The sequence below is a fragment of the Exophiala mesophila genome, assembly GCF_000836275.1.
Source record: "Exophiala mesophila strain CBS 40295 unplaced genomic scaffold supercont1.5, whole genome shotgun sequence".
Lineage (NCBI taxonomy): Eukaryota > Fungi > Ascomycota > Eurotiomycetes > Chaetothyriales > Herpotrichiellaceae > Exophiala > Exophiala mesophila.
In genome coordinates, this window is record NW_015622508.1 from 1,107,319 (window position 1) to 1,127,550 (window position 20,232).

General features: G+C 49.6%; 5 protein-coding genes across 5 annotated transcripts; 2 read left to right on the forward strand and 3 right to left on the reverse strand.

The window, feature by feature from the left end:
• Window positions 1–556: 556 nt before the first annotated feature.
• PV10_07167 (uncharacterized protein) lies at window positions 557–4,984 on the forward strand. Its single transcript, XM_016372034.1, has one exon. The coding sequence runs from the start codon at window positions 949–951 to the stop codon at window positions 4,672–4,674; it is 3,726 nt and encodes a 1,241-aa protein (XP_016221366.1). The 5' UTR covers window positions 557–948; the 3' UTR covers window positions 4,675–4,984.
• A 164-nt stretch (window positions 4,985–5,148) lies between these two features.
• Window positions 5,149–7,355, reverse strand: PV10_07168 (uncharacterized protein; the record flags this gene model as incomplete). Its single annotated transcript, XM_016372035.1, has 1 exon — window positions 5,149–7,355. The coding sequence occupies one exon, from the start codon at window positions 7,353–7,355 to the stop codon at window positions 5,154–5,156; it is 2,202 nt and encodes a 733-aa protein (XP_016221367.1). The 3' UTR covers window positions 5,149–5,153.
• Window positions 7,356–7,804: 449 nt separating this feature from the next.
• PV10_07169 (uncharacterized protein) lies at window positions 7,805–9,950 on the forward strand. Its single transcript, XM_016372036.1, has one exon. It carries the CDS (start codon window positions 7,949–7,951, stop codon window positions 8,960–8,962), a length of 1,014 nt encoding a protein of 337 aa, XP_016221368.1. The 5' UTR covers window positions 7,805–7,948; the 3' UTR covers window positions 8,963–9,950.
• Window positions 9,951–15,559: 5,609 nt separating this feature from the next.
• On the reverse strand, window positions 15,560–17,035 carry PV10_07170 (uncharacterized protein). The gene is made up of 4 exons (XM_016372037.1): window positions 16,759–17,035; window positions 16,407–16,697; window positions 16,140–16,326; window positions 15,560–16,048 (listed from the first exon to the last, which is right to left on the reverse strand). Exons 1-4 carry the CDS (start codon window positions 16,912–16,914, stop codon window positions 15,756–15,758), a joined length of 927 nt encoding a protein of 308 aa, XP_016221369.1. The 5' UTR covers window positions 16,915–17,035; the 3' UTR covers window positions 15,560–15,755.
• Window positions 17,036–17,530: 495 nt separating this feature from the next.
• Window positions 17,531–19,671, reverse strand: PV10_07171 (uncharacterized protein). The gene is made up of 2 exons (XM_016372038.1): window positions 19,284–19,671; window positions 17,531–19,223 (listed from the first exon to the last, which is right to left on the reverse strand). The coding sequence occupies exons 1-2, from the start codon at window positions 19,437–19,439 to the stop codon at window positions 17,790–17,792; spliced, it is 1,590 nt and encodes a 529-aa protein (XP_016221370.1). The 5' UTR covers window positions 19,440–19,671; the 3' UTR covers window positions 17,531–17,789.
• Window positions 19,672–20,232: the final 561 nt, after the last annotated feature.

Genomic DNA, 20,232 nt, shown 5'->3' on the forward strand with positions numbered 1-20,232 from the left:
TGATGATGGTGAATTTGACAGGCACAACAGGCCAACGATAATTAAGCTGTCAGGGGCATCAAGCAATGGAAGCCACAACCGTGTGGTAGCTACAGTTAAGATTTCTGGGCGATAGTGGAGAGCCGAGATAAGGGAGACATATCAGCTTGTAGGCTTCGAATACAGTGGCTACAGTGGCGACCGTAGGCATAGCCTGTATGCATATGCGGAGGCAGTTGCTTGCGTGCTTGCGTGCTTGCGTGTGTTGAGGGGCGGAGCGCAGGGCGAGGGGCCGCTGGGTCTAGCCGTTACCTGAATTAGGGGAGGGGACGAGGGGTGACAAGTCAGCTGGGGGCATGTCTACCTACAGAATTCCTCCTTAACGGCCCGAAGCTCCCGTTATAAAATCTTCCCAGGGTGCCTAACCCCGCCATCCAACCGTTATTATGTTGCCTATAGGCTATATTCCACGATAGACGTAATTAGCATTGTTTCAAATCCAACTGTGGCCGCTTGATCGGCCAAACATTTATCAACAAGTCGAGAAGCATGTCTGGCCCGACATTTGTCACGTTGTACTGTCCATCGCTCGTCGTTGTCGACGGAACTCATTCATTATCCAAGCATGCCGTTCTCGATTCAATGCCATCTCGATTCAATGCCATCTCGATTCAATGCCATCTCGATCCAAATCAACTTTCCCCTACTTCCAGATGGACAAGAGTCAGCCCCAACAAATTGTTAGCAACCTGAACACAATCACCAGGTCGGCAGCATGAACATAGCATCTTCTCTCTCAACTTAGTTTCAGCATCAGTCTTTGCCACCTCTCTTGCCAGTAGTTTCGATTGACTGCTCGGCTATATCAACTTTATTAATCCTACGAAATTTCTCTGCTGAACACGTCCATGGTTTTCTCTTCACGATTCTTGTGTCCATGTCCATCAGCCTCGATGCAATCTGTTTCAGATGGACCCGATTTCTATCTCCAGTGGCATTGCTGGCCTCATCACTTTGGGCTTACAGGTGAGTGCCACGCTTGCCATATATATCAACGCCATCAGAGAACGAGACAATTCCATCAAAGAGCTCCGCGATGAATTGATTTTACTCGGCGAAGTCCTCAGCCAACTACGGGACTTCCTCACCACCGACGAGGTTAGATCTCAGTCTTTTGACCAAGATTCTGTCCTCCGCAACGCCATTCGAACATGTTACCAACGCATAGAGAGAATTGGAGACAAAATTAAGGTCACTGATGGAGGCAAGATGGCCCGCGTTTTGGAGAAGCTGAAATGGCCTTTTGAACAACGTGAAGTCAACCATATGGTCGAGACCCTCCGTAGTTTCTCCCAGACCTTTCAGTTTGCACTCAGCATTCAAGGATGCCATCTCCTGTCAAAGACTGCCGACTCGGCGAGCAAGAGCCTTCAAGAATTACACGACATGTCAAAGAAGATGGAGGCTTTCTCCAGCTCCTCGGTTATCGTCACCAACCAACTCCAACAGATACTCACTTTACTTCCCATGTTGAGTGAAACAGTGGACCAAGTCAATGAATTGACTCAGACTGCCAGACTCGCCGAGATGCGAGAGCAGGAGCGAAGGACATCAGATATCTTGGACTGGCTGGCCCCAGTGTCAGCCCTACACAAGCATCGTGACATGCAAGCTAAACAAGCACCAGGAACTGGCAAGTGGTTTCTTCAAATGCCACAGTTCTTGCAATGGATTCAAGATGGCTCAGCACAGCATGATCTCTTGTGCGTTGGCGGCCCGGGTGCGGGCAAGTCAGTCCTGGCCTCCATCATCATCGATCATCTCAAGGCACATGCCAAAGATACCGATATCGCTGTGGCCTATTACTACTACGATTACTCCGAACAGCAGTCTCAACATCCTTCAAACCTGGCTCGATCGTTATTGCGACAACTTTGCACCAGACATCGAAATTTGCCTATAGCGGTAGCTGACTTCTACCAGCGCACAAGGAACGACGTCAAAGATCAGACCTGGTTTCATGACTTACTGTCCATCCTCTGTCGAATCATCTTGACTTATGACCAATGTTTCATTGTCATCGATGCTCTAGACGAAGCGGACAATCTCACCCAACGTACGGGTTTCTTTCAAGTGCTCAACACTATAAGAAATGTAGCCGCCAACATCAAAGTTCTTGCCACCTCTCGACCGCATATCCTTCGCAACGGTGGCAAATTTAAAAATCCAGTCGTAGTGGATGTCGTCGCTAACCCACATGACTTGCGACAGTTCCTGGAACAGGCCATTGAAGCGCACTCCGACCCGGATGATCGCCTTGAGCCTGAATTCAAAGAGCAAATTATGTCGTCTCTGTGCGCCAGTTCAAACGGCTTATTCCTGCTGCCTGCTCTCCAGATTCGAATCATTATGGACCAGACTTCAAAATCGGAAATGAAGAGAGCTCTTCACAATGCATCCAAAACTCTGACAGCAGCGTTCCAGTCCACCATGCAAAGAATTAATCGTCTCTCGGAAACAAGAAAAGATCTGGCTTTGCGATCATTGATGTGGATATCCCATGCTCGAAGACCCATGAGCATGGTGGAACTACAGCACGCACTGGCAACTCGACCTGACGATGTCGATCTTGATCGTGACAACATGACCTCTCCCAGAACCCTCCTAGACTGTTGTTGTGGGTTGATTGAGGTCGACCGCGACAACAGCATCGTGCGATTAGTGCATCATTCGCTCGAAGAATACCTACGAGATTATAGCCATGGACTCTTCAAGGACGCCGATATGTTGATAACTAGAACTTGTCTGAAATATCTGTCCTTTCATTCCATCGATCAACTTCCAAGCAAACACCGCTCGGAATTTAACGCCGCAATAGCCAACCTTTCATTCATTGAATACGCATCGGCGGAATGGGGCCACCATGCTCATGATGTATCCGCCGAAGCAATCAAAGATCTAGCTCTGCCATTTCTTCTCAACCCCCCAGCCCTATTCACTATGACCAGGGTGCGTGAGTCGCGGACACCCGACTTCCGGAAATTCATTGGGAAGAGTTGGAGTTGGGCGAAATCTGGGGGCGCTGGTATTTCCGTCTGTGCCGAGTTTGGTCTTGTAGACATGCTCCAAATCCTGATCGAAGAACAAGGCAATGATCTTTGTCTAGATTCTCGCAACAGCTACGGAAGCACACCTCTTCATGAAGCAGCCATGAATGGACATGTCGCAACAGCAAAAGTGCTCATCGAACACGGGTCCAGTGTGCTGTGGACCAACTATGGACACAGCACGCCGTTGTACTTGGCCGTCACCTTTGGCCAAACTGCCATGATCAAGTTTCTGCTCGAGCATGGCAGAACTCAACTCGACCTGAAAGGCCCCAATGACTTCACACCCCTTCACAAAGCCGTTGAGCAAGGAAACGAAGAGATGGTCGCTCTCTTCCTTGAAGCTGGAGCCTTGTTAGCATCGACCGACAAACAAGGAAACACACCCTTACACTTGGCAGCCAAACGTGGGTATAAGTCTATTGCAAAGTCGCTGGTGGAGGCCGGAGCATTTGTGCACGTCAAAGACCATGACCAGCTATGTCCACTAGATCATGCAGCCACAGGCGGGTTTGCCGACCTGGTGGAGTTTTTCGCCAACAACGGTGGTTCGATCGGACACAAGGGCAAGGAAAAATGGACTTCTCTCCATCGAGCTGCACGAGGAGGTCACTTTCAGACGGTGTCGTTGTTGCTCGACCGGGGCGCAGATGTTATTGCCGAAGATTTCAAGGGAAACATCCCCCTCCACCTGGCAGCCCGTTCTGGCAATATGGAGACGGTAAAGATGCTACTGGAGCGACGACCCAATCTCAAGAGTGTACAACTATTCTCAAAAGATCGCAAACACAGCACTCCCCGTGAAGTGGCGTTCTTCACCGCTCACTATGACATCCACAAGTATCTCCGTGCAGCAGAATGGGAAGTCGTGGGCGGTGAGCGCAGCAGGTCAAGCCTACTCACAACAGCGATCGAAAGAGGAGAAGTCAACAAAGTGCGAGAAATCCTGACCAAGCAACCCGAGTCAATCGACCAAGTTGACGAAGACGGCCAACCTCCATTACACGTGGCAATCCAGGAACGACAAACCAGCATCATCCATCTCCTATTGAAATACGGTGCTTCAGTCGAAAGAAGCGGATACCACGGGTGGCGAGCACTACACATCGCAGCCTCACTAGGCGATCTAGATCTAGTCAACATCTGCCTTGCACAGAAAGCAGATGTGTCGGCGCGCACCGACACAAGTCAGACGGCACTACATAAAGCGGCCTCAGCGGCGTCGTTGGACGTCATTCGTCGCCTCATCGAAGCAGGTAGTGACATCAACGCCCGCAATAACCGAGGTATGACTGCCTTACATATCGCGGCCCATCAAAACCGAACTCAGGTTGCTCGCTCGTTGGTGCTTGATTATGGTATGGATGTTCTGGCGAGGGATAGGCAAGGCTTGACTCCTGTGATGTGGGCTGAGAGGTCGGGTCATTTCGAAGTGCGCTCCTTTTTGAAGAAGATGCAGAAACTGGCAGCGGGTAATAGAGGTGTCGCTGTCCCTACCCAGGTTCCTGTTGTTGGAAGTGTCGCTGCCACCGATGATGGGTTGGATGGGTTGGATCATGATATGCATGGATTGGAAGTTGTTGCGTGATTATTTGCAGATATGACATCTGGGCATAAAACATTTAACGATTTCACGATGACGATGAAGAAGAAGATGACGATGACGACGACGACACCGATGATGAGAACGACTGTTATGGCACGAAAAGACATATCAGCATACATGCATGGATTTGAAATCTTGAGGAATAGAACCATCACGGCATCTAGTGTGCAAGATTGCTCAGCATTATGGCCGTATATGAACTCTCTACTTTTACTATCGGACAAGACCAACACTGTCATTTACATTTCCTTTCGGCAGAGCAAGAGAGATATATAGGTCCTCTATTCAAAAGCATCATTTCTGATTTCATCTATGCCTAGCCCTCTTATTCTCATTCTCATTTTTATCTCATGATAAAGCCCAGAGACATAGCTGTTATTTCCCTCCACCACAAGAAGCCCTCACTCAGTCATATCCAATCCAAATCCCTAGATATCCAAATACCTAGGATGGTGATCCATCTATCCCGTAATCCCCATCGCCGCCACACCCCCTCTCGCCTTATCACACGCACTCCGGAGAGCCTGCTGCTCAACATCCGTCCACTTCACACTAAGCCGATCCCAATTCTTGACCTTGAATTCCTTACGATACTGGGCGTGTAGTTGTTGTAACTTGAGATATGGTCGCATATCGCCCGTGCCGCTGTAGATGATTACAAGTGTTCTCGCCGGGAGTGTGGAGTAGAGTTTCTGGATACGTTGGAGGGTTTGAGTTATGGTTTTCTCGAGGGTGTTGGAGGCATTAGTGTCTTCGAGGGGAGGATTTGCCTTTGGTGAGGAGGTGGAGGTGGAGGTGCAGGTGGAGGGAATGGAGGGTGTGTGGTTTTGGGTTCCATTTGTTGCTGCCTCTTGTTTGTGATCTCGACTCGGTAGTGAGAATGCGAGGTCCGCTGAGGTGGGATTTTCTGGGAGAGGTGGAGGCGGTGTGTTCCAGCCTCGAATGGATTCGAGTTCGTGGAGACGTGCCCAGATGAAGTCGACCCCGCCTGGAGGGATGACCGTGGGATGTTGTTGGGGAGTGGCAGATTCTGGTGATTCGTCCTGTTCAGCGTTGGACGAAGGTTCATTCGAATTCGGTTCAGTCGTCGTCAACGTCGCGAGCGCTTCCGAGGCCGCTGTATCTCCATGTGCAGCTCTCAAAACTCCTTGGATGATTTGATCGTCGTCCTCACAAGCGATTTTGAACGTAGCTTCACGTCCCAAGCCCCTCTCTGGAGTTCCATACTCAATGAATGCGCTCTGTCGCTCTCTACCGTCAGGTCTCTTTGCTCGAGCAATTCGACGGAGTATACTCTCCCCGTTGGCGTCTAGAGTTCCCCATTTCGAACCTTTTTCGCATTTCAAACGGACCAAGTCAAGGACAGCGCGGGCATCTTCCACGGAGTCATGGCCATTGGCGCCTCCCTTTTGGATCTCGCGTTTGAGGTAGCGATTAGCGAGGAATTTCAATGATGATCGAAGAGGGAGGCCTCGAGGGTGTGGGTAAATGATGGAGGTGTCGATGATATATGGATGAGTGAGTTTCAGGGCGTTAAGATCGGAGTCGAGAGAGTGGCCAAGGAGGATGGAGTCAGGGGTGATGAGAGATAGGAGTTCGGCTTGGATGTCTTGGAGGGTGGTGTGAACGTCGGCGAGATGTTCAGGAGTGATGCCGGAATATTGAGTGAAGTAATTTTTGATAGGGAGGGAGGGTTTAACGTATTTGTCGAGGATGGTCTTGCCGTGCCAGTCTAGGATGGAGATCCGAGCAAGCGAGTATTTGTCGTCATCAGTAAGTACCATTTCGCAGTCCAGAGCATAAGGCTTGAGTTCGTCGACCAGAGATTGGGAATGTCTGACTAGCTTTGGGGAAGGGGGAATTCGAGAAGCATCGAAATGTGGGACTTTTGTATCTACCCAACCAGATGATGCAGACTGAAAAGTACTTTCTCGTCGATCTTGCTCCAATTGTGCATCTCGCGGGTTGTCAAAAGCTGCTGGATGGATGGGATACTCAGCTTCGCGAAGATCATCGCTAGACTGAATGAAGCTGGATATATGCGTTCTTGACGAGTGAAAGGGCCTATCATCTGTTGCATTATTTCGTTGCTTTTGCTCTTGAGATGGAGAGATGAGTAGAGCATGCAGGGGTGAATGGACTTTGCTGGTACCGGAATCCCCAGGGCCTTTGACTGGAACAATGTTCTGGGCAAACCATGATGTATGGGAGGCGTCGGAGCTCGAACTTGGCACGTCGGGGGGTGATGATGATTTAGGTTGATGCGAATAGGCTTTGGTAGACCCAGTGGTAGGATCATCATGGGCGATTGCTTTCGAACGCTCCAAAGTCTGTTTATCCAGACCTGGGACCATGAGAACAACGACCTTGTCGATGTGTTCTTTGTTCCTGACAGCCAACCAAGTAGGGGCTACACCATCTGCTAGAACATACAAAACGAGTTCTTGTAGGGCTTTTGCCTGGATCTGGGAAGGTTTACTGGCATGGAATGAGATACCAGGCTGGACGGTTCTGATGGGGGTTTGATCATTCGATCTATGGTCAAATGGAGCATCATCAATCTTGCGTCTTTTACGCGATCTGTTAGATTTTGATTCGACCAAATGCCAGTCTCCATCGGCGGTGTCATCTGGCCCGTTGAAGGTCGGCTCTAGTTCAGTCATCTGGAATCTGTCTGTGATTGAAAGTGGACGAGAGGTGGATTTGGTGGTAGCAGATAGTGATTGTTTGTCAAACCAGACTTGTCCATTTAACTTGACTTCTGTGGCATTCTGATCGTCCTAAAACGCATCAACCATTCTAAACGGTTGAATGATCAATCGAAACGATCACCAGAGGAGGAAACGAGTGCCTTGAGAGTGTTGGATAATGTTGAGGATTTCTTGATGTATCAAAGTTAACTCGGCAAAGTTGCCCAGGGTCACGGTGCACTTTTATAGTCGCGGACTAAAGGCTTGGCGGGTCCCTTGACGAGACTAAAGCGACGTGACTAGGGCGCAGTCTGTAAAAGGCTGCGCTAAACTTCTTTCAGCGCATATGCCAAGGTGAGTGAAAACTGCTCTCCGCTTACGGAGGACCCTCCCCTCCAGTATGCATGGGACAAGGATATGGTGGCGTGTCCCGTCCTCTCCTAGGCTGAGGTTCTCTTCACGCAATGGCGTCAAGCCCCCCTCGATGGTCCGAGAAAGACGGGCAAGTCAATGATTGTCGAGAGCGCAAGAAAACGAATGTTCATGTATGAGGTTGAGGGTTGGCAATGTCACCTGCCTGCGACCGCTGCCGGGCGCTCAAAACAAAATGCACCTTGATTCAAGGGACGACCATCTGTTCCAAATGCAATCGCTCTTGCAGGGAATGCCGGTGGACACAACACCGTCCAGAAACACATGGCCCTCCCAAAAAACGCCAGACACTCGATAGGATCGTGCAAAAGCTCAATCGTCTCATCAGACTGGCAACAAACATCATCTCCGAGCAGCCGTCTCACGTGGCCGTACAGTTGTCGACAGAAGCTAACGGCCAGGCCGATCCAACAACTGACAATAGTGGTGTGGCGGTCTGCCACTCCCGGCCAAACAGCAAGCGGTATCCTGGAACCTATTTTCCCACTTGTACGACCAAATCCCATGATCTTGGCCGTAATTCCCTAGGCCAGCGCTCCCTCCTCGTATGGGACGTTCTTTGTCTGCATGCCAGAGTAGACACAGCAAAGACCTTGTTGACTTTCCAGCAGGGCCCGGAGCGTTGTTCCAAGTCAATGTTGAGACAACGCTACGACTTCTTCATCCGATACACCCAAGAGCTTCTTCCACGGGTGAGCACGTTATACTCGTTGGCAAAACGGAAAAGGATCCAAAGTGTGTCTCTCCACCCGTTGATGCTGCTCGACAGCTGCATAGGGTTCATGATCATGTTGGCGACCATACTAGGAGACAACTTTGCCTTGAAGCACCATTACGGGGTGTGGCAGTCTGAAATGTTCACTTATCGTCATGCCCTAAAATCCACAACGCGATTGGCGTCCCTCACCAATCCTTACGGTGTCAATATACACATCAATCCGTTTTCTGGAATCGTCGAAAACAATCAGCCAGGGTCCTCGTCGATGGTCACTGAAGATTACTTCCAGCATCTCAAGACAATGTCTGGCTGTCGTGAGGCAATGGATCTTCGGGCCGAGGAGCACTTGACTCCACAATTACACCCGCTTGACGGTGGGTTTGAAGTGCTCGCTAGATTTCTCGTCTTTGTAAACAAGTTCGACGGCTGAGACACATGTTCTCTTCCCTTTTCCGATTCAAGGGGCAAACCTATCTTAAACATGGCCAACCGCTAGGCACATGATGGATTCTAGGAAGTGGCTTAAGCCAACACATTGTGGTTGCTCAAGCTTAGGGACCAGACCAAGGCCGATTCCACGACTTGAAGGAACACATTTTCTCTGCTCATCTTCTCCTCAACGAAGCCTCCTCTGGCTCGCCGATTTCAGCCACGGCTTCCCTTTGACAGCCAGCGTCCAATTCATGGACAACAAGATGATGTGTTTTAGCCTCGCCACCTGCTTCATACCTATTGTCTCCATCCATTCTAGCCTCTTTCTCTAGTATGACTCGTTGCGACCGCCACTCCTGTGAATTCCTAACACTCCCCTCCCTGGATCCTCCTTTGTGTTTCTTGCGGAGAAATACGGTGACTGTGACTGCGACTATCACCAACAGAACGACACCTCCGACAGTACCACCGACAATTGGACCCAGAGGTGTCGAACCGCCAATGGAGGCAGAGGTAGTGGACGAAGGTGATGGTGATTCTGCAGTCGAGGAGGGAACAGCCTCAGAAGGAGCAGAAGGCGCTTTTGTGTAGGAAAAGTTGAACATGGAAGCCATCGACTCGTCTTCCCAAGTAGGTTCGCGGTAATGGTTGGAGTAGTATGACTCTATCACATGTGGCAGCTCATAGGGAGCTGCTTCGGCGTCGTAATGGTCGGTCCAAGCGAAGGAGCTGAGGTCAAAAATCCCAATGCCTGATACCCAGGGATCCTGAGCCACCCCAAGGCTCTGCCGTGAGGACGGTTGATATCCACCGATGGAAATCATCTGTCGATTTCCGACCAAGGAGCAGGCATGAGCTGCCCGCCGGACGGTGGTGCTTGAATTGGACTTGAACCAAACAAATCCCGGTAGAGATAGGACAAAGACATTCAAGTAGCCCTCATGGTTCGGTGCCCCCCAATCACTTGTTTGGTTGACGGATCCGCCGTAAACAAACATCTCAAAGGTCTGACCTGAAGAGGCACCTACCATACAAAACTTGGAACGAGGGGGAGGGATCTCACCTGTCGCCGTCTGCGTGTACCACCGAGCTGTGCCAATGTCGCAGATGACAACTCTCGACATGTCGGCCATCGAACGGCCCTCCTCATACCTCAAGTCCGGACCGGATGGATTTTCACCACCCACAACCACGACGATGCCCGACTGCCCAAAATTTGGGATATAGCTGGCGCGAGAAAAGAGCCGGAATCCGCTGTCGTTTGGAATGGACATTGTCTCATTGGTCCAAAGCCCCGTTGCGAGATCTTGAGTGATCAAATTTGCTTCAAGACGCATGTTGGGCCAACTTTGCGGTAGATGATTGCCACCTCCGATGGCAAAGTAGGTCCTGTTGCTGAAAGCAGAGGCCGGTGACCAGGGTAGAGTGAGATTTGTCACGAAACCCTCACCTGAAAGGAACACATCTTGGGTCCATTCGATACTCAACGTAGAAGGTGTGAAGACAAATGTATTTGTGGCCGCACTCAACGAATCACTCGAGTATCCCCATCCGCTGGCCCATCTCACAAGGTTGGACACACTGTCGTAGTACAAGGTCGGATACCTCGATCCAAGCATCCCGACCGGATTGCTGCTTAAGATGCCTGAGACGGTTGCGTTGGTCCAAGACTGAGTTAGGTCGACCGCGATAGTCTCTTCAACTGTGTTTATCAACATCATTCTGGCATTGCCCCATCCTTTTGACTTACGCAACGATATCTGCGGTGAGCCACTGATTGATGTGTAATATTCACCACCAGCGATGTAAAGCACATCCCCAACGACAGTAGCTGGCAATGTCTGTATTAGAAAGATTCTCCAACCGACAGATGCAAAGAAACCGACAAGATTGCCAGAGCCACTGAGTGACTTCGGGGCCCAGCAGTGCGCAAGTGGCCCGCTCAAACGTCAAGAGGATCGAAAGGAGGGAGATTAGCGTCATCTTTGCTTCGAAACGAATCAACCTATGGTCAGGGACAGTGAAACCTTGACGAGAAGGGTTTACAAGTATGTCGCAGTGAGGCAGATTTCATATATGGATCATCTTCTGGAAGAGATTTTCCTCTTTCAAATTTCTTCTTTGCCCAAAGAAGTAGTGCTGTGGCCGAGGACCAGATTTACCTGAGGATGCCTATGTCTCACAGCCACAGCCAGGGCATCGATGCTGGAGCCATGCCGAACGCCTGAATTAATGGCGTCATCCGAGGCGAGAGATTTGGGATTCTGGACCGCTCGGAGAAAGCAGAGATCATTCAAGCCTAGATACTAAGTTCTGGGATTCTGAGGACGATGGAAGGAGGCTTGCTGTTTCTCCACTAATAACCCGATTCGGGCAAACAGCATGGGGAGGGGAGATCTGCATGTTCAGCATAGCCTAGACCTCTCACAGTCTTGAGCTCGCTTATGCATTCATATGCAGTGCCTAGACAACAAGGAGCGCGAATTGAGGGCTTGAGGAAGGTCAAACTTTGCGATGAGGAAGTCAGAGCCATCCAAGCAAGAAGGTCTGGTCGGATACCAAGCATTCGCTAGACAACTTCAAGCGAGTAATATGACAGGGATTTAAACTTCGAACCCTGCGATCATGCCGGTAGACGGAGAGCATTTATCGCCATTGCTGCGCATACGAAGTTAACCAAACTCTCGACCGGTCCTCGCTTTTGCCGAGTCCTGGACACAGCATCGCCGGGACCCATGCTCCGCTGCCGGTCTTTTGCTCAGAGGTGTGGTTATTTGACCATCAGAAGAGTGTTGGGTTGGATGCTGGACAACTTGGCGATTGCATGATGCATTCGCCAAGCTCAACGGCGACATCGATAGCGGCGCAAGCAACATGTCACCAAGTCTGCCTGGACGCTTGCCGGCTGAGTTCACCAGGCTGGTTGGCCACGTGTTTGTTGAGGGCCGTGTCTCAGAGATTAACATGCTCCTTGAAAATGGTATAGGTGAGTTCTGATAACCACTGCTCTAGTACTCAATCATTCATAGCATTGCCCGACTTTATCACGCCATCTAGAGAGGAGATGGAGGAGATGGACGACGAGAAGCGTCCAATGGCGATATCAGCCGCTCCCAGAGAAGATACAAGAAATCGACCTACTGCACCAAGAATCCGCCAACCCACCATCAATGTGGAGTGGAGATGCGACCAAGCAGAAGAGGCGAATACTAGAGATCGTGAGACGATGTCCAAGCATAATGAAGGATGTTTGATCCCTTTTCCGGTCCGTTGCGCAACGTGTATTCAAAATTAAAGCGGCCCAACGCCTGAATTCGAAGCTGTTTGGCAGTGCTCACAACAAGTCCAGCTCTCAAGGATTCTCCTGAAATCCTACCATGAGAACGCCGGCCATCCTGAGGAGTCGTGATGTCGATATGACCAACTTTGTCACGTCTTGGGTCATTTCCACTCTCACTCTTGCGGGTATCCGGACGTTGTTCTCGATCTACGTCTTTGCCACTATTGTCTACTCATTCGTCTACTTCTCCCGACATACAACGGTCGTGACACTGACAGACATCGGTCTGCCAACCGTCAGTATAACCCAAGGATCCAATGCCATTGGGCGGTCATTTTCGTATTTTACATATCTCTCCTTCTGGGGATTGGGGTTTTATTTCTTGGTTGGTGCATGTCATGGATACTTCTTTCATCGACAGCGAAGCACGGTACTAGACGGCCGAGGGTCTTGTCGGTATTACTTGCGCTGGTTCCATTCCCTGTTTTACACAACAATTACGACATTTCCTTTCCTTGTAACACTCGTGTACTGGGTCTCGATGTACGTACACGGGCATGGATTTCCCACCACCTTTACACGATGGGGAATGATATCCGTGCACGGAATCAATTCCTTTTTTGCACTCTTCGAGCTGGTTGTTCCTGCTACGTCTGCACCACCGTTGGTTCATCTGGCATGCCTCATGATCATCATGATGCTGTACTTGGGGTTTGCATACCTTTCCAAGCTCACGACAGGGGTATATGTCTATTTGTGGCTGGATCCTCAATACGGCGTGGCGCAGATCATCGGGCATATAGCTGGCTACGGGGCTCTCCTCGTCATCATTTTCGTCGTGGTGGTTGGACTAATACGTGGACGGGTGGCAATCACTGATCGATGGTTCGGGGAAAAGGGCCAGGAAGCTAGACAGCCTACGTGTTCGATGGCTGCCGTTGATCGTGTCGAGGTTCCCAAACGCTGTTCCGCTATGTGACATCCTGGACCAGAATAATGGGCATAAACAAGGTCGGTTCGTGTGACCATATCTACGATAGAGCAAAACAAACCCATGAGCACTGTTTTGTTGGGAGGAGCAAAATTATCTAACTGCAAAGTGCCAAATTACTCAGATTGTAATTTGTCAAGATTTCAAGTCTTCCTTTCTGATAATGTGTCCAACAATAGCTCAGTTCGAGTGCCACCACTGTTGGCAAGTGGTTCTCCTCCAATGCTTGAAGATGATCATTCAGAGCTCCGACATCGACATAATCCGCACTTTCCTCCCATTCCCAGACTCGTTGAGCCGAACTCGGACTGGCTGAGCTGCTCTTGGTTTCTCTTTCCTGCTCTGAATCGCATATATGCGGTCATGCAGTGTTTCGACAGAAATAGAATGAGATTCGTTGTTCAGCACCTCGCATATTGCATCGGACATGCCTACATATGTCGAGGATTCCCAGCTCGCTGCTGAGAGGAGTTCCTTGGGGTACTTTCGATCTAGTTTGACCTTCGTAGCTGTTTTCTTCACTGTGTCGTTGAACTCCTTCAAGTTTGGTTTCACTGCCTCTGGAAAGATTGCCGCCGCACCAGAGTGACAACAGTCGAGGATCATGGCGAGCTCGCATGGGGCGTCCATAATGAGTTGTTGGATGCCTGTCCAGCTTACCCAAGCGGTTGGTCGATAGATTTGACTACTTTCGTAAGCTCAAGGACTATTAGGTGCGAGACATGAGACTCAATCACTTACTATTGTTCCATAGCATGATGTATGTTCGTAATGCAGTTGTTGATGACCGAACGAGTGCTTTCAGAAGAGACTTTGTCATCTCCAGATGCGCCAGATGTGCGGGATGTTTTGGATGCGTTGGATGTCTTACCCTTTGGATCAGGAGGCAGCTTAAGATTGCGTAACGTCTCGCCCACATCGAAAAGAGTACGCGAAAGAGCCTGAGCGTCCATTTGTAAGACCGCCTTTTTGTCAGGGAGATTATGACTTGAGTAGAGTGAGTATAGACTTTGGATGAGAACGGTTCTAGACTGGAATCAAGTAGTAGTTCTCACCTGGCTAAGAACAGTTCCTTTTCTTTTGATATTCCTCCATGGCCAGAATAGTAAATGAATCTCCCGGTGGTACTGTGTTTTGAAGGCAAGAACTTCTTCATCGCCTCCTCCAGGGCTCTCTGAGAGTCTTCCATAGGGATTTTGAAGGTGTCCACTTTATACCCTCGGCGCTCGAAGGTTCTTTTGACCTTTGCGACCTCTGCATCTATTTCAGGAAAATCACAGAATTCGAACGTGACGATCAGAACCTTTCCTGCTGGGCGTTCTGGTGCTTTGTTAGGTTTGCGACCGGCTTTTACTTGCTGTTTGTCTGGCGGTGGTGGTCCACGAGATCGTAGTCGAGGAAGTGGTGTTTGAAGAGGTTGTGACGCTTCGGGATCCGCCATCGTTCGCTCTTTGTCTTGGTGACGGTGCGGTGTAGTTCAATAGCTTTAGTTGTTCGGTGAGAATGAGTTCACTCTATGATTTCTATTCATCCAATTTTTGAATTCCTAGAAACAGAGCAGTAGGAGGAATAGATTGGGAGAAAGAGAAGGGTTGATGTTGCAGGCAGGGAAGGGGGAAGAGAGATGGGAGGATGAGAACTCAAGATAGTTAGATCTGGTAGAATAAATAGAAAGCCCTAAAGTCAAGAGCAGCCGGACTAAAGGACTGTAGAGCTGCCTCCTTAGTCATTGTAACAGTATAAAGAAAAGTCTGGTAGCGCGGCAGCCATGCATCCCTTCCTAGGTAGTTGGAGCAAACTTGAGCTGCAATAATGGCGCTCTATGGGATGAAATCGATTGCTTACACGGATTGCCTGGATCTGTAAGCGAGCATATGCGAGCGGGCTGTACGCATATTGTAAACTCAGACAATGCGAGCATAGGCCTAGTGAACGTGAAAGATATCTGTGGACGGAATCAGGCTGAGATCTGGTGTAGAGTTAAGGTCAGCCGAGTGGGTGTGTGAGGAGCAACTGTGGTCCGTTTTCAGGACGAGTAAACCGCACCTACATCTACCAAATGTGTCAATGTATTGACTGCTTTTTTTACGCTTATGAAATCTCAGTTTTCTACATAGGTGGATTAGTGGAAGAGGTGGCAGGGTCTGAAAGGGTGAAAGATAAGGTGAAAGGCTCACGAGGAGAGGTGATTGCACGAAACATTCCCCTGTCATAAGCCGGCGTACATACAGGCAAGCAAATGCAATTCTTTTAGATAGACGTTTTGTCTAGGATGTCTCTTTGTGTGCGTCGTGAGCTACAATACGTTGGTTAAAATGTGAACATACCACGAAGTCATCTATGATCGCATTCAGAACTATATACAAAGTCGTTTCCAACCTCTATCGGCCACGATAAGTTTATGCGTACGGATATAGAATGATGCTGATCTCATCCAGCAACTTCCATTCCGCACCCATCTTCCTCCTATCTCATCAAATAGTCATATCCTCCCTGCTGTCACCCTCGACTCCCAGCATGCTACTCCCAGAGACTGCCCTGTTCACCACCTTCGGTCCGCGGTAGCTGCCCGACCCATCGCAACTTCAGAGCTCCGCGCTGCACCTCATCCTGATGACGCTCAAGGGTTTCGACATCCCAGTTCACGCTGATCAGCGAGGACTTGAGAAAGTCAGCCCGATTCGTTGACAAATACAAGCTCAAAGCACCAGTCAGCTCGACCGAATCCTTCGCATATGGCAGTAGCCATTCTTCAAGAGCCTCTGTCGCAACGATGCCGGGTATTGTTATGAATGTTCGAATCTTGGGGTATTCTGACATTATTTGGCCTTCATGTTAGTACTGATACAGTAGGTAGATAGGGACTCAACGGCAGGATTGCCACAGATATGAATGAACTCTTACCCAGACCGAGATATTCGACATATCGATGACCTGCCAGTTTCGAACTACCGTAGCTACTGCCCCCAGGAAATGCGAACCCACCTAACGCTGAACTCACACTGATGAATGTTCCTTGAGGTTCCTTGGGGTTGTGTTGGCTGCGAATCCATTGTACCGCAGTGTTGTGCAGTCCTTTGACATTGACTTCCTATCGCTTGCTTGTCAGTCTTTTCAATGTCCCTAGATGGATGAATCATCCATCACCCAGCGGGTAGCTTCTCATCTCACATAGCCTTGCCACCATGTACTGATATCTTGCTCAGCAACCAAGGTTGACGGTGGAACATATCCAGCATTTGCTACCACGACATCTGCAGTGCGGCCAAAAGTGGTCTTTACTGTTTCAAAAAGACCCTTCATATCACTTTCTTGCACTACATCTGCTTGCACGCCGAGGACTTTTGTGCCTGCGGGGGCAATTCCTTTCAATTCTTGCACGGTTTTGTCGAGAACATCTTTCCGTCGGCCGGCGATGACGACTCCTTCAGCTCCAGCTTGGATCCAGATCCGTGATATTGACTATTTAAGACGATTTAGCTTGGGCTTACCAGAAGTTTGTGAATCTGGGATGAATACATACTGCACCAATGCCAGTTCCGCCGCCAGTGATGACAATGATTTTGCCGGATTGTTTGTTTAATGGGTTTGAGGGCGATATGTATTCATACACGTCACGTCGAATTTGTTTGGTTATTTGAAAGGGATGGGTATAGAATAGGTCGTCGATGGATGCCATGGCTGTAGAAATAAGTCTAGTCAAGGAAGTTGTGAGGTCTGTTTGAAGAATGAGTGAACACTGCTAAAGACGACCTTTATGATCCATGGACCATGTGGTTCTTATATCTAGTATCCGTTGGGTAAAGAAAGGCTTGTGTTTGGCTATATCTGTCCACTTCTGGCATTTAAAATAGATTCATAGTGTCAAACGCTTGAATTGTGGGACGGTTGTCCTCCCATGACACGCAATCCTGGCTCCATATTCAAAGCTAACCTCAGCCGATGGTCGAAGTTCAACTATGATCCAACCCTACGACATTGTCGAATTCTATTCCAAGACTTGTTCATTCCAGTAACCCAGTCTAGTTTGAATCTGACAGAATGGTCCAAAATACATATGTATGCAAGACATAACCTGCTCTTCCCTTGCGGATACAAGTACTGATTGCACATTGGACAGGTGCCCACCCTGTGGAGGCAGCAGGCTTCAACGCTTACCAGCCCTATTTCGTATACCTCTGAGACCCACATATCAGGTTTACCGCATCAGCCGCAATATCCGCCCAACATCGTACGGCCTAGGCGATTCAACGATAAATATTGACGTCTACGGTGAAGATCAATCAATAATGATAGATGATTTTATTCTAGGTCTATGCGTCTTCAGAGTGTATCTACATGAACGAATTGTCAGTAGAGGTTATGGGGCCATGAGAAAGAAGTCTGTGTGAATAGTCCAGTGGGGGCGTGGGGAGGCTGGAGCTGACATGCTCTAGGGCGTGTGACAGTCATCATTGTAGCACCCGTTCCCTGGTCGAACGATCGCTTACATGTAGTCATGCTGACAATGGATGTTGTTGCTCTACATGCTTACACCATCAGACCCTCCATTCATCATCGCGGCCTGGACGCTTGCTTCTCAGCACGTGCTTTCCTCCCGCCGGCAGCCTTGAAGGCGGCACCACGACGGCTACTCCGCGTGACTGGCCTTTTAGAATTCCTCTGTTTCGATTTGTCTGACTTCTTCTTGCTTGATCCTTTTTCCGAGGTCGCTCGATGACCCTCGAAGATCACTCGGCGGCCACCACCAGCATCTCCAGCATTTTTTCGCCTCATGGCCTGTTTCCTTGATGACGTGCTGTCGAGGAAGCCCAACTTTCCTCGCCCTGACTTCTTCTCTGCTCCGATGCCACGGGAGGGGGCTTTGGGTTTGGTTTTCTTGGCTCGCATGATACGAAGCTTTCGTGGCAGCATCGGAGGAAATTTCTTTTCGTTGAGCAGTAATGCCTTCTCGACGCTATTTTCGTCGGTGAACTGCACATAGGCGAACCCCTTACTCACACGCGTTTCTTGATCGCGGATCACACGCACGGATTCAACAGTGCCGATCTTGCCAAAGGTACGCCACAGACCCTCCTCCGGATCGGCAGGAGTTTTGCCTTTGGGACGGAGAGTGCCATCGGTCGGGTCCGTCGACGGGGCTTCTTCATCCACAAAGCTTAGATTGCCGACAAAGATACAGCGGCGGTGGTTGTGCTGGGTGGGGGAACCAAGCCAGTCGGCGCGAAGATGCCGGTCGAGCACAATGGTGCCGTTGAGTTTTGGAGCCACCAGCTCGGCAGCCAGAGTCGTGGTGAAGACGGCATAAGCATTAGTACTGCTTGTTGTAGCATCGAGAAGTTCCTTCTTTGCGAAGGTGGCCTTTTTCGGACCCGAACTGGGTGCGTATGCGGTGGAGCGGAATCGGAGCGATTCTAATTTTCCCACTCGCTTTTTGCTGTCGGGGGATTCTTGCAGCGACTTGACGACAGAACGGAGATACTTGGTCAGAACACGTTTTGCTGCCTTGGTTTTGATGGCTTCTGTCGAAACATTGCCGAGAAAGACGGTGCGTTTGAGTTTGTCGGCGTCAGTGCTGATACGAGATAAAGACTCGTGGACAGGGTGGTCGTCGGAGGGTTCAGAATCGACATCTTGATCAGAGTCTTCACTGTCGGAGCTAGATGTAACGTCTGCGTCGTGGGGCACGGTTTCCTTGCGCTCCTGTTTCCTCTGTTTGATTTCTTTCTCTTCTTCTCGCTCCAGACGCTTAAAGTAGGCGGCTTCGAGATCCTGACTGTCTCCATTGACCAAACGTCTGCGTTTTCGAGGGGGTTCAGTCGAGGTCGGCGGGGCAGACGCCTCATCCGAGTCACTTATATCATGAGATCCCTCCGAGCCAGTGCCTTCACCCTCATCAGAAGTATCGTCATCTTCGATGGTCTCGACTGGTTTTGCTTTCTTTTTTAAGGGCTGGACAGCCTTGGGGACAATTGTGACAGGGCCCGACTGGGGGAGGAATGTTAGACATAGTACGACAAGAGGTCAAAGACGGAGGATTTATCTTACACTGGAAGCGAAAAGTGAGGCGAGGGCAGGGTCTAGAGACTTGTTGGTATCGAAGAGGGATTTGGAAGTGGGCTCTGGTGCGGCGCTTGAGGTAGGTTGATCGGAAGACTTTGAGGACTTTGATTTTGATTTGGACTTTGAGTCTGATTTTGACATGATGAACAGACAGATATAGCGAGTTCTAAGACTCGATCAATGTCCCGTGGTAGAATAATAGGAATTTCAGCATCAGTTGGCGCGAATTTGGGATTGCCGTTGCAAAAATTAATTGGAGAAGTGGTTTGCTCTTGCCGCTTTGGATTGGAGGTGACGGAGGCGGTGAAAATAATACCGAAATCTAACCAGGTTGGGCGAGAGGGACTTGGCGCTAAGTAGGTACCTGAGTCATGAGGCTCACCAGCAAGTGCAATTGCCGTTCTGACTCGCGACGATTTGTTCATCAACAGCCTTATGAATGACGACTAGGAGTTCAGAATGAACAGAAGAAAAAGTACAACGTAGGGCATTGGAAGAGTGGAGAGGAATTACAGTGTTGGACATTCAGCGAGTACTATCAATCTCTCGAGTGTCACATATGTACACGTGATAGAGAATGTTTTCAGGTGCGGAGGTCGACGACTTGTCTGCACGGGAGTACTCCGCAGTCGGTAGAGGGCCACTGAAGTGAGTCTGAGGTACATACAATACATACAATACCACAGTACCAATCCCTAGGTACCTATAGACAGGCACAACAGGTAAAGGTATCTTAGGTAGGGACCCAGCAGTCAGGGCCTGTACGAGACTGTGACTCCCCACTCTTTACCTCCCGTCAATAACCAGCAACACCCAGTCTGTCAGTGTATGGGCACCAATTCACCTGCGCCAGGCCACCCTGCGCTTTGGCTGTTCACTGTACTCTCCCTGTCTCGTACTGTAATCCGTTCCCCAAACCGCATCATCATCGTAT